This window comes from Schistocerca serialis, chromosome 9 (genome assembly GCF_023864345.2).
Source record: "Schistocerca serialis cubense isolate TAMUIC-IGC-003099 chromosome 9, iqSchSeri2.2, whole genome shotgun sequence".
In the NCBI taxonomy this organism is placed as follows: domain Eukaryota; kingdom Metazoa; phylum Arthropoda; class Insecta; order Orthoptera; family Acrididae; genus Schistocerca; species Schistocerca serialis.
In genome coordinates this window covers 507,928,627-507,942,469 of record NC_064646.1, presented here as the reverse complement: position 1 = coordinate 507,942,469, position 13,843 = coordinate 507,928,627, and the positions used below count along the sequence as shown (strand labels likewise).

The following is a 13,843-nucleotide window of genomic DNA, read 5'->3' as shown; positions in this document are numbered from 1 at the left end:
AATAAATAATAATTTTTTCACATGGCTCAACTGCCCGGTGCAAGTGTGTTTGACTCAAGATACCATTCTGGTGACTTGTGTGTTACTAGCACACCTCAGTTACCCAACTGGGGGAAGGGGCCCTACAGTTAAAAGTGGAATCTGAACCACGTGTCATTTATGGCAAATCTTCACATGACAGTGAAGAGAATTCTACCTAATTTAAATGGTAGACTGAAAAATTTGTGGTTTGACAGGGCTTCAATCCCACAACCTTCATCTCGAGGCCACCAGATCTGACACATTAACAAATTAGATGATAACAATAAAACTAAACTCAGAGTGCAAAAACATATGGTATGCCAGAAAGTTCAGTGCTCAGCCGAGCCCCATTGTTACTTTACACAGGACACTGGAGCACTTTAAAAAAAATTGTAATGCATGCTGGTGAAAAGTATATTGATGGAGGCTCAAACATATTCATAGCAATATAGCTAGAGTGTAATAGAACAGCCAACAGCTTAACCTATAACTGACTGAAACTCCATGTGTGAAGTTCCTGGGTATTTACCAGATGGAATAAACTGAGGTGACACCTGAGCACAGAGTAACTGACCAAAGACTCAGTTCTGCCTGCTTTTCTCTCAATGCACTGGCCTGCAAGTAGAATTGCTAGCACATGTTGCATATTTACATTCCATGCTACCCTAACTGCACAGTATTCTGGGTCAATATGGCCAAGGCGACAAAAAGTATTTATTCTACAGAAGCAAGCAAAAAGAATAATGTGAGAAGTTGATAACTGAACATCTTTCAGAAGCATCTAACTCCTTTAGCATTTTGTGTTTAGCAACTAGAGTCAATTTACAAATTACTTTGCAATCCACAACCACAATACCATAAGGGAAGAAAAGTCATATGGACTATGCCTAACTCTTCAGGATTCAGAACTGAGTTTTATACCCTGGTGGAAAAATCTATTAAAAAGTTTTTAGTTGACGACAGGTAGGAAACTGAAATTCCCATACATTCAAAAACAAAGTGAAAGAATACTTTATTAGTCAGTCCTAAATTTTATCAGAACAGCCTCAGGGGTGTAAATTACACATAACTCTAATACTTGTGTTAAAGAAATCTTCACTTTAATAGTATATAGACAGCAGATAGTTTGTGTAAAGTAACATAAATGACGGTGACTGCTGCAGTTTTAAGAGAACTACATTGTTATTATATCCTCAATATTCTAATGATGTGTGAAGACATAAAAAATATTTTACAAGGGCAGCTACTCCCAAGTTTTAAATAAAATAATCATGAAAAATATGGTGTGAAAGGAAACACAGTTTTCAAACAGAACCTTTAAGAACTGCTTAACTAAACAATGGCAAATGTAAAGGACAAAGGGTTCTAACAACAAGGGGGGGGGGGGGGGGGGGCTGCATACAGTTTGGGGTACGTACTAAACATATTTCTGGGGCTGAGAACAATGCCGCCCACCATTTTTTCCAATGAAACTGATGGTTCTACAATGACAGAAGAAATGAATATGACAGTGCCTTTGCTATATAAAAATCTGTAGTGGATTTGCATAAATTGTGGAAAGATTCAGTTCAATGTTAGAGTTCATTATGAACGTTCACTACCAGTGTACCATTGTACGATCTTGCATTTTATTTGGCTATGCCAGTATATATTGAGTAACAAATGGAGAAAAGAAGGAAGTGGTAAACACAACACTGCAGATCCAAAGGTCTCTAGTTCGATCCCTGTTCAGTCCCAGGATTTTTATCTGTCACTTACCTGTTCTTTCGCCTCTGGCAATGTTTGTTGGTGTGAAAACTGGAAACTACACCGTAGTTCAAAGTTCATGTTACATTGTAGCTCCCTCTGTAACTGGCTGGGTAAGTCAATCCAGAGACCAGGGTGAGGCAAAGGAATACAATCTATTACAGGACTGTGCATAGTAAAGCACTGTAATGTTCAAAGCAATCTTCTGATTCATGAGATCTATACCCTGTCAGGAATCAGGAATAGACTGGGGGGGGGGGGGGGGGGGGTTATGACTAAACCACTCCTGTCCCTTCTTGAGTCAACATATAACAGTGCTGATATTATTACATCTATCATAATATTCATAGCTTTTTAGGAAGTAAAGCTGTCATGTCATCCATTAGAATCCGTGGCAGATGGTTTCTAGGTCTGAGTGTAGACATGTGTCTTGCATAGCTGTACAATCTTCAAAGTTGTGGCAAATCATTAGTGCTGCTCCACACACACGGTGTGTAGATTCTTCTTGGCATAGGCTAAACTACATTTGTGAGCAGGTTTTGTATAGGTTATAGTTGCTGAGAGGATCATGAATGGGCAAATGGACCAACAAATCAATCTTTAAAACTTGTGGTGGAGAAGGGGCTGTCCAGTATTTGTTTCCACTGAATCCTGCAATTCTTTGGTTACAAACTTTGACAACAAAAGGATGAGTTAGAAAAGATGTCATCCACGGCAAAGTCGAAGGGAGAAGATTGCAGGGAAGGCCACTGAGGCAATGGATGTACCAAATAAAGAAAACGACACACCAAACATGGGGACAGTTATTCCAAGATGCAGAAGACCGGGAAAAATAAAGACAGACTGTTAAGAGGATTGTGTGCTGGGTCACCAACTTTCAACTACGAAAGGCAGAGCACTGATGATGGCAAATTTTTGAATGTCCAATTCAGAGCCAACGGCACGGCCGACTTGCTTCCCTAAACTGATGAGACCGATGACCACGCTGTCTGGTCTCCTTCCGCAAAATAACCAACCAACCAACCACTGTTCATAGGTTATTGGTTTATGTGATACTTTGTCATTCTTCTTCCCATTTCTTCAGGATACAACATCTTGCGTATTTTTAAGCCAGCATTTGGGGTGACTAGTTGTAGGGCTCGCATCCTCATTACTTCTTTGGCTAGATTGTCAGCCATCTCATAGCCTGGAATGCCTACGCAAATCAATATCCAAAGGTAGATGGTGGCCATCCTCATCCTGTGAAAGGCATATAGTTGGAACTGTATGGCAGAGACTAGTAGATATTTTGCATAACTCTTATCTATTGATCGCAATATATACAATGAGTTTTCTGCATGTGATGCTATTCTATAATAAAAATATATATAATGCTTTTATGCCGCCACACACTGTCATAAAATCTGCAGTGTAAATACTGGATTCTTTTTACTGGACATTTTTCTTGATTCAACTCATGGACATGTGCATAGCCAACGTCCTCATTGTCTTTGGAAATACCTATGCAAAGGAGTCTTGGATGACTGAATAAAATGCACAGCAATAAAAATGGGGACCTATTTTGTCCATGGTGCCACACCATAAGCTTATTACTGGTCAAGGAGCACACCATCACAGGGTGTTAGTTGGAGGAGAAGATGGTGCAGTGTTACAGCCTCCATAGATGAATAGCATTTCTCCCTTATATTCTTTGGTGTACACTGTGTTCGCACAAACCTTCAAATGAAGACATTTGTCTGAAGGACCAGTGTGCATTTTCCTTAAGTTTCTGTTTGTTTACTGTCAACTCTATCAAGTGGACAGGTTAACATTACATCAGATACCTACACTATGCCCTGGTGGAAAAGAGCCAAAGTCAATTTTTTGTTTTGTTTTAACTCCTTAACATAAAACCCTGTATTATCTCATTTTTATTAATGCGACAGAAACTTAAATTTCTGAGTATACTTGGGCAACTTAAGAACAGACCTTTGAAACAATAAAACCCCACTTGGATCCATTTCAGTACAGATAATTATGTGTTTCGCCACTAGATGTTTTGGTTGAGATGGTTGCCACTGGATATCATCTTAACTGTGCGCAGCTGCGGATAGTCGACAACAGAATGTGCCCCTTTTGGCTCTCTCCTGTATTGTTTAGGCAAAAGAAGGATGGCTATATTGATCCTGAGTTTTGACATTGAATCTAGTGGCTCAGTAAGTGAAGAAGAATATTATGTTACTTCATTAGAGACTGAAAGTGAGGCTGTTCATCAGCTGAGTGACAAGTGTTCGCCAGTGATAATAGAGATAAATACATCCATCGTACTCCAGCCAGCTCCTCATAGATGATCATGGGAACTGTAGTGCAATACATGCTTAGATGTCATAACTACACAGAAACTAAAAAATGACTAAGTTTCAGGACATTTTAGCTGAAGTCCAGTGCAGCAATATAGCCTACTCGGGATTTTATTATTGGTGATCTTCAAAATTTTGTAAATCATTATTTTCAGCTTTAAAAGCTGTCTTTATATGTCTACATGTAATGCCATTCATCACAGGATGTTTTTTATCAATAAAATATACTATTTTTGGAACACAAATAAAAAACAATAACAAGGATTAGTCCTCTTGGTAGCAAAGAAATATCTGTTTGTTACTTTTTTTTAATATTTTGTTTCTGACCAAATCATTCTTTGGAGCTCTCAAGATAAATAAGACAGTCTATATTGTAGCTGCAGAGGTACACTTCAAAATTTTGGTAAAAGTTGTGAAGCACATTCCCCTTGCATTTTTCATAGTTTATGAACGATGTATGTGCATAGTATGCTTTGTAATACTCATCAGGGACTTGTTACTACCTAATACATATTTTCTAAATTTACTTTGTAGTTTTAGTTTTTATGAAGAAAGGTGCACTTAAATATGAGGTGACATTAACATTAGGCTTATATTACCACAATCTTTATTCGGCATTCACACTGGCTGCCTTCCACAACTCACAACAAAACTATCATCTTCCAACCCAATCTAGACCTCCAGCTACACTACAGACTAGCATCACCATAATCAAGGTTTAAGAGAGGGAGGGTATAATATCACTCTTTGATCAAAATGTTTTCAACATTGTAGAAGAGAATGGATAGTAGTAGCATTTCCAAATTACCGGCAATATGGGAATTTCAATTTGGCTCTGTCCCAGACATATATACTACAGATGTTACACATGCTGCAGGAAAGACTATAGCCAACAGAATCTACATAGAAAGCTTTAGATTGTACACCAAGATTATTGTTATGGTAGCTTTTCAGAACACACAATGTTTTCGATTTTTATGTACAAATTGTTGCATACAAGTGTAATGATGCCTAGACTGTCAGGAGTCCATACAGGCAGCTGGAGAGCTTTGACATAAATACAGCCACGTAAAAGAGCAGTACTGTTGTGCCTGTCGTACGTAATAATGTTATAAATCTCCTGAGAGGCAATCCCAGCAGCACAGCCCCTCGAGCATTTCTCATGCAGATGACTTGGCATTTTATAATGATGAATGGACTTACAATTGACATTAGTTTAACTGAATTTTTTAGAGATGAAAGGTGATGTGACTACACACAGGCCTATTAAGAAAACTGACCTGTACACTGACACCCGGACGATTAGTAACAGCAATCAACCATGTTTCCAATTAACCACATCAACATACAAACATGTAATAAACACTTCCTAAGCTCGCATAATTATCTAGGAAATATATCTGATGATATGGTGCTTCAACATAGGTTATTAAATCTGGAGACAAAGCAATATAGTTTTGAAAATTATTTAGAGAAAGTTTGTAAAATAATCCGGTTCTGCAATATGGAGGCAAAGTTGTAACTCTGGAATGAATTCTCATTCTATAGTGAAGTGTGTGGTGATTTGCACCCTCCTGGCAGATTGAAACTGCGTGAGACTCAAACCTGGAATTTTTGCCTTTTGCGGGCAAATTCTGTACTGACTGAACTGTGACCTGCCCTCACACCTCGATTTCCGCCAATACCTCATCTCCTACTTTCCAACATTGCAGAAGTTACTAACACACCTGAAAGAATGGATAATGTGGAGACATGGCTTAGCCATAGCCTTGGGTATCGTTTACAGAATGAATTTCTCTCTGCGATGGAGTGCATGATGATCTGAAACATATCTGCCAGATTAGATTAAAATTGTGTGCCAGACTGTGACTCGGACCTGGGGCTCTTAACTTTCATGGGTAAGTACTCAACTGACTGAGCTATCCAAGCAAGACTCACAACCTGTTCTCAAAGCTTCACTACCACGTGCTCTACTACAGAAGGAAAGAGTAAGACAAGACAAAAAGATATTGACCTGTCAGCCTTATCTTCTTTTGTATAAAATTTATATTAAAATCATTAACATGGCAACTATAGTGGGTTTTCATCCATCAAAACAATACTCTGGCTTTTAGAAGTGGATCATTTTAAAGTTGAGTTGTGAAAAACTTATAGAATGGGGCTACGAGTAAGTATTACCATATTGTCTGGGATTAATATATTTTGAGAAAGTTATTAATTCTGTTTCAATAACACCTGATTTAATGGCACAGAAGAAACAGGGCATTAACTCAGTCTACATTAGGAGGATTGTATCAAAGAATATACAAGCTACATCAACTCTACAGCTTCTACTAGAATAAGTATTCAAACCATTAATCTGGAAAAAGCAAGAATGAATATGGACCAATGAAATACGTCTGAACTATTGTCATTTTACTGATGATATAGCAGGTACCATCCAAGAGGTAACAAAAGCAATAATAAAAAAAGTCTGAAAGTATGCCCAGAAAACAATTACAATATCATAAAAATAATCTACACCCGCTTGAAGACAACATTTGGATGGACAGACAAAGAAATAGACTAAATTAATGAGTAAAAATCGTATGGGTTTCTTTTCCTAAACTGAACAAGGCTTTCAGTCTTTAACTTTTCAATGTGTCTGAAATAATAAATCAAAATAATGTCTAGTAAAAGTTTTAAATTGTGGCAGAGACAACTTCTAACATCAAAGCTATTCACAAAATGAAGGTTTCTCAGTGAGCACTGAAAAGATGCAGTTTCGCATTTATTTGGAAGAAACAAAGAAAGAAAAAGATGTGGATCACGGAACTGAATGAAGTGGAAGATGGAATAATAACTGGAAGGTAAATGTGCTGAGGTGGGCAGGATATGCCTATGTAGTCATGTGATTGGATGGCTGATGGAGAACCGCAATCCTCTTCTGGATTTCCAGAGGTAAGAAAGACCTAGATGACTACTTGGAAATACGGAAGCGTCCGATCCCACCCGTCCGCTTTGACCCATGACGTCACAAATATGGCGGAAACGACCATAAACGACAATGCCAATATAGCGGATATAAAATCGTTGCATACGTATCATAAAGACGAAAATACATCGAAAAACAAACACACACACACGTTTCACAAAAAGCCTAATGACTCTAACGGGGCAAGCGTGGGAAATTGGGGGTTTTTTGGGTGGGGACAAACTAAATATAAACAAACTTAGCCACCCACCCCCCCATACAAAACCACGCAAAACGACGAAAAAAATCGACATCACAAAACTCACCAAATACCACAAAACACAATATTATCTGGAATCGGACACTTCCCTTGATCTATATACAGCAGCTCCCGATCCCATAAATTGGGATGGAACACTTCCCTTGACCTATATAGCTCAACAGCAGTTCCCGATCCCATCTCCCATTACAAAAACCATCATACTCCACCAAACATTGAGATTGAACACTTCCCTCCAACTATATAGCTCAACAGCAGCTCCCAATCCCATAAATTAGGAGCGACCACTACCCTTGACCTATGTAACTCAAAAACATCTCCCAATACCAGTACCAACCTTCACAGCCACAAATTTCAATGAAACACTTCCCTATACCCCAATGCACAACACATACGCCAAAAACAAAAAAATGAGAACATACCACAAGAAAGTTCCAGCCCCACAAACTAGATTGGCCACCACAATCACACACAAATGCACACGCGCGCGCGCACACACACACACACACACACACACACACACACACACACACACACACACACACACACGCACGCACGCACGCACGCAAACCAACGAAAAAATACTAAACCAAAAGAAAAACCCAACCCACCTACACCTCAATCCCCCCCAAACCCCCCTGACCCCAAAATAAAAAACCCACAAACAAAAACCAAATGCAACATAAAAACATCTCCATCACACACTACAACTCAACAAAAACTTCAACAAAATAGATCCTCCACAACTAAAACAAAAAACAAACACACTCCCCCTCTCACCCCCCCCCCCCACCTTAACAAATACTATACAACAAAATAAACCACCCACCCCACCCTGAGCCACAGCCACCCACCCACCCACCTACCCAGACCACCACTTTCGGCCTATACATTTTACCCACAGCCCTTAAGAAAACCAGAACAATACAACAGCCCTCTGGGACACACTTCCGCCAACAGTATCCTTCTAAATGAGACTGAAGGTTGGAAGAGCACCTCTTCCCCCTCCCAAGAACTGACTTAACTGCCCCCCACATCCCCTCTATCGTATCAGTAAGAGCCCCTGTCTCATAATTCTTAAACTCTAAACTATGGTTCACTACTAAATGATTAAATCCCCTCTCACCCAACCCCCTATAAGAAGAAAAAGCATCAGAAACTATTGTGGACCCTAGCTCTATATATTCCTCAATTAACCCCACTAATTCAGCCTTTGACCTCCCTTCCACAACCCTAAAAACACATTTGGAACCCCCCCCCCCCCCAAAGACCAGCCACAGACTTCCCCCTCCCATACTTGCTTTTCCCAAACTGTAACTTGTCCACCTCCACAACAACCCCATGCCCCCCCCCCCCCAACTTACCCCTGTACTTAATAAATTCCGAACACACTTCACGACAAAAGGAATACCAATCTAAAACGCTCCTCTCACTCACACCAGTCTCATGCGTGCAAAAACTCTGTGGGGATCTATAACAAAAATAATATGTAACAAGCACAATCTCGCGCATGCCCAAACTAGACTTCTCGAACCAGGTACTGCGCCGTATGGAACGCCATATGTCGTCTTTGCGACAGCGCCACATATAACCATCCCTGGTCCAAGAGGCCGGAACTTTAACCAATTTCATTGGTTCACGGCACACACCGCACTTCACCACCTCGGCAATTAGGCCAAAAGGCTGTAGGAATTTAATCAGCTCTAAAGCTGTGTCCCACATCATAGACCTCAACCGAGAACTATTGATCTTGTCTTTCATATCCATTCCTGAACAAAAAACCACAACCGATTAAACTTAATAACAAAACCACCTGACGTACAGCAATCATCACTATATTAACCTTCACACAAAACCACAAAACCGTTAACTCACTAATACAAATTCCGCTTCAAAAATACGCAAGCAGCACTCGGCACTGAGCAACAGCAAACTGAGCCCAATACACCAAACAAAGGAAAACCCTGAACATACCACCAGAGGGCGCAACAAACCACAACACGACGACATCTACAAACACACCACACTCACAAACCAAACTCCGCGCCGTAATGACGTCACACACCACAACACCCTTACGTCACGGGTCAAAGCCGACGCGTGAGATCGGACGCTTCTGTCGACCCGACTACTTAATGTAAGGTATGTAGATGACATTAGACCACATGCAGGAGCGACTTGTTTCCACATCTGTCCTGCGCAATTCATGTATGGTGAAGTGTTCAAGCTTGACATGTAAAAAGAATATTTAAAATTCAGAAAAAAGCAGGGAGATGTATAGCAAAAATACCATCCAGACACACTAGTTTACAAGCTTTTGTATGCCATACTCATTATCATGGCAGTGTACTCCCTATATATGTATCAAAATATTATGGTAGAGTAAATGATAAATATCTCCTAACTAAAGACATACACAACCATGCAACAAAAGGAAACAAAAATTATTAGCCTACACAATACAGACAAATCTCAAATTCAAAGTGAATTCTCCAAGAAGCAGGCAGAAGGCTTTTTAACAAGTATCAAAATCTACTAAGTAAAAAGAATCTCTTTTAATCATTTAAAAGTGACCTCACAGATAAATGAATATACATTATGAGTAACTATTAAATATCAAAACAAAAATTGGATGTTATACTGTAAGAGAAAATATGTAATAACTTCATGTGTGTGTCTGTAAGGTGTAATTCTATTTTCTCTATCGTACATATATTGCACATACATTGTATACAAGTCTTGATGTCGCATAACTATCAGTTAGTGTCTATGGGGAAATAATTAATGAATAAATAATTAAACAAATAATAAATTATACAGCATAATTAAATATTCCACATACATCTATATTTCGAGCTAGTCATTTATACTGTATTATTATGAAAACTACTGTATTATTGCAAGGTGATCCTCGAATGAAATGAATACAATACATAGATACACACATTGACAAAAATGGTTCAAATGGCTCTGAGCACTATGGGACTCAACTGCTGAGGTCATTAGTCCCATAGAACTTAGAACTAGTTAAACCTAACTAACCTAAGGACATCACAAACATCCATGCCCAAGGCAGGATTCGAACCTGCGACCGTAGCGGTCTTGCGGTTCCAGACTGCAGCGCCTTTAACCGCACGGCCACTTCGGCTGGCCACATTGACAAAGCATAACATATGGTGAGGTTTAAAGCTAGCGTTTATGAAGCAATGGATGTGCAATGATTTACAATGAGAGAATACTAATGGTTTCTATCCAAAGATAAAAAGAAGGTGAACCGGTTTATAGTGACAGAAAACTGAAGATTTCTAATCAATGCATTAAAAAAATGGTTAGAGATTTTAATATAGAATTTGTGGCGTGGAAATGTACAAATAACACGCAAATACAGAACTGTGTAAAAACTAAGTACCACCTTATTTTCTGCTTTCGTATTTTTCGGAGAGCACTGTAATCTTCTTACTACTCCACTACCCCAGAAATGGTTACTGAACGTTTTGGATCATTAGCATGAATGATAGCAGCTGTGAATGCATATACCTACATTTAATTATCTACACAATCTATGCAATAAAAATACTTACATGAGCAGCCGAACTGATGAGTTCCATTCAGTCTTCTGAAGCAAGCTGCCGCTCCATCAATAGATTCGTACATTTTATCTTTTGTTCTTTCAGGAGAAACTGTGAGAGAAACAGTTGTTAAATAAGTCTACGACAGCTTATAATGCAATTCTGAAGGTCTGGATTGGGTAAAACAAATCAAAATTGATGAAGATCGGTTCCTAAATACAACACAAAACTAGAAACTTTAAAGTAACGCGCTTAGCCAGAATATTTAGAAATACGATTCTACCTTCCGAAATAGATAACAAAACACCACATAAACAAATCCAAAAGAACACATGATTCCCCATGATTACAAAATTATTAACCACTGACATTTGACATTTTACACCGTACGGGTCTAAAAAACCAAAGATTCTACATTCTTGTATCTTTGGATATGCGTTCGCGCACGTCCGCATAATACAGGCGGCCGTGGCTCAAGTTGCAAGAGCTGATGCGTGCAGGGGTAGCGAATGATAATTCTTAACGCTATTTATAATTCCAGAAGCATCAATACTGAAACTGGATTCCAAAAAAAATGATAGAGACTCAAATTTACCAACAAAATTTTAAATTCAGGGCGTATAAATAAAAAGCGTTGTGGCTCTGAAACAAAATATATGTTTGGGATAAACCATGACCGATTGTATTAACAAAGGTTGTTTTGACTAACGCTGGGGAGATAAGTGTCGTAGTTAAATACAGGTAATCATCCACACTGGCCGCCATACTGAAGTTGGGCAAATCGTGTCTTTTAGGCCTGTAGGCCTGCATGATGTCTGTACAGCGTGTGACCTAGGGAACTATCAGATCAGCACAATACTGCATGGGTTCTTTAGAAGACGCTGACATAAACAGAATAATGCCTTTCATCACTCATGTTATGAATGTTGCACCCTCTCTTGCGGTTTTGTTCCTGCAAATTGTAACAGAAAGTTTAGTGCTCCAGTATTTTGTTTGGTTTCTTGTCCTTAATACGTGTGTACTACGGAAAACTGTTAACATTTGTAACACTATTCTCGAAACAGACTGTCTGCTGTATTTAGGTAAAAAACGGAACAAGAGGATCTTTGGTTGACACACTTAAGGCCCGTCCACACGCAACGATCTGTCTGCGCAAATGTCTGCGCACATCACATCTGCGCAGACAGATCGTTGCTTGTGGACAGAAGATTTGCACCAACCTGAGGTGTGTGCAAACCTGGAAGTTGGAGTTGGAGGTTTGAGCGAAACCTCTCAAATCTGTGGGTTCAAACCACATCTGCACAGACAAGTTGGAGCATGTGTACAGGAGATCGCCGCAAATCTGGCGCGAAACAGCTGTTTACTCAGTCTAGTGTTTGTATTTGTGCGCACAGGGCATTAAAATGGCTGATACTCGTCAGTGTTCTCGAGAGTTTGTCAGTGAATTCATTGAAATATATAGAAACCACCCATGTTTGTGGAAGATTCAAAGTAAAGAATATAGTGACCGAGACAAAAAGACAGCAGCATACAATACTCTAATTGAAATATTGCGGGCAGTTGACGCCTCGGCAAACAGAGAAACGGTAATAAAAAAAAAAATTCGTTGCGAACTGGCGAAATTATTTGCGGATGGATGTCGAAATCTATAATTATCTCTTAAAGCTTGTAACCCCTCATATTATGAGAAAAAATACTTGTATGAGAAGGGCAATTTCTCCTCGTGAACGGCTGGCGGTAACATTAAGATTCCTAGCAACAGGAAGGAGCTACAAGGATTTGGAATTTTCAACTGCAATATCGAAACAAGCGTCGAGTAAAATAATACCCAACACATTTGAAGCTATTTACGCTCTCCTGAAGGATGATCCATGAAGGCAAGTCAAGTAAATTAAGTCTGTCAGCGAACTGTTTACCGAAAAGAGTTATCCAAAGTTCAGAAATCTAGAAGATCTGGTGTAAGAGTAGATCAAGTATACCAGCCAATGTTATGGTATTTTGATCTGCTTGGCTTTCTTAGTGATCAAGAAACACCAAGCAGGGGTACAATTGAAGATGAAATTGGAGTGTCAATGTGCCAGGAAATGGAACACGAAGTAATGTAAAATATCGTGCAAGTACGACGCTGATATCCGGCAGAACACCCGACAACCCAAGATGTTAAAACAAAACAGGTTCGCCCTGCAACTCTCGCACTAAATGTACGTGAGAAAACTGCTTTCGCTTTAGCAGCCACTGTCTACACCATTTTGACCGCTTTCTCTGTTTCCTGCGGTTGGTCTGAATGTTTTTTGCAACACAAGCTGCGAACACAGACCACAACAGAACTTCCTCCATTTCTATATTTCAAAATAACTGAATTAAATTTTTGACGTTTACGGTGAGCGTAGTCGTTTGCCAGTGATATTTCTTTTCTACACCGACAGATGGCGGGCGAGTAGTAGATTGAGATTTGTGTCGTGTGAACACACCACATTTGCAGCGATCTTTTGCATGTACAGACATCTGCGCCGATGTCTGCGCAGACAGATCGTTGCGTGTGGACCGGGCTTTAGACGTGAGTGACTAAAAATCGGAGTGCGTCTGGTATTCAGCTGAAGTCTCAAAACAGTCATATGACGTCCCTCGCTTGCTACCTTTGAGACTCTACGTTGGGTTGACCATATTTCGCTTGTCTCCATATTATAACTTGCGTGTTATCACAGTATACGGTTTTAAGGCCCCTTAGGGACTTGGCTAACAAGAAGGGTAAGAAATCCAATGTGCACTCCATGTGCATACCGGGTGGAGTCATCCCAGACGTGGAATGGGTCCTCCTGGATGTAATGAGGAGCACAGGGTGCAGCCAACTGCATGTGGTTGCTCACGTCGGTACCAATGTTGTGTGTCACTTCGGATCAGAAGAGATTCTCTCTGGTTTCGAGCGGCTAACAGA

At 39.7% G+C, this 13,843-nt stretch overlaps 1 protein-coding gene across 3 annotated transcripts in view; it reads right to left on the bottom strand.

Moving 5' to 3' along the window:
- LOC126418701 (nicastrin) overlaps positions 1 to 11,317 on the bottom strand; it is a 131,335-nt gene extending 120,018 nt beyond the window's left edge. For all 3 annotated transcript variants that reach the window (XM_050085597.1, XM_050085599.1, XM_050085598.1), the window contains exons 1-2: positions 11,192 to 11,317; positions 10,921 to 11,019 (exon numbers count right to left, since the gene is read on the bottom strand). In XM_050085597.1, coding sequence (XP_049941554.1) covers positions 10,921 to 11,019; positions 11,192 to 11,279 — 187 coding nt within the window. In that variant the 5' untranslated portion in view covers positions 11,280 to 11,317. The remainder of the gene's footprint in view (positions 1 to 10,920; positions 11,020 to 11,191) is intronic.
- Positions 11,318 to 13,843: the final 2,526 nt, after the last annotated feature.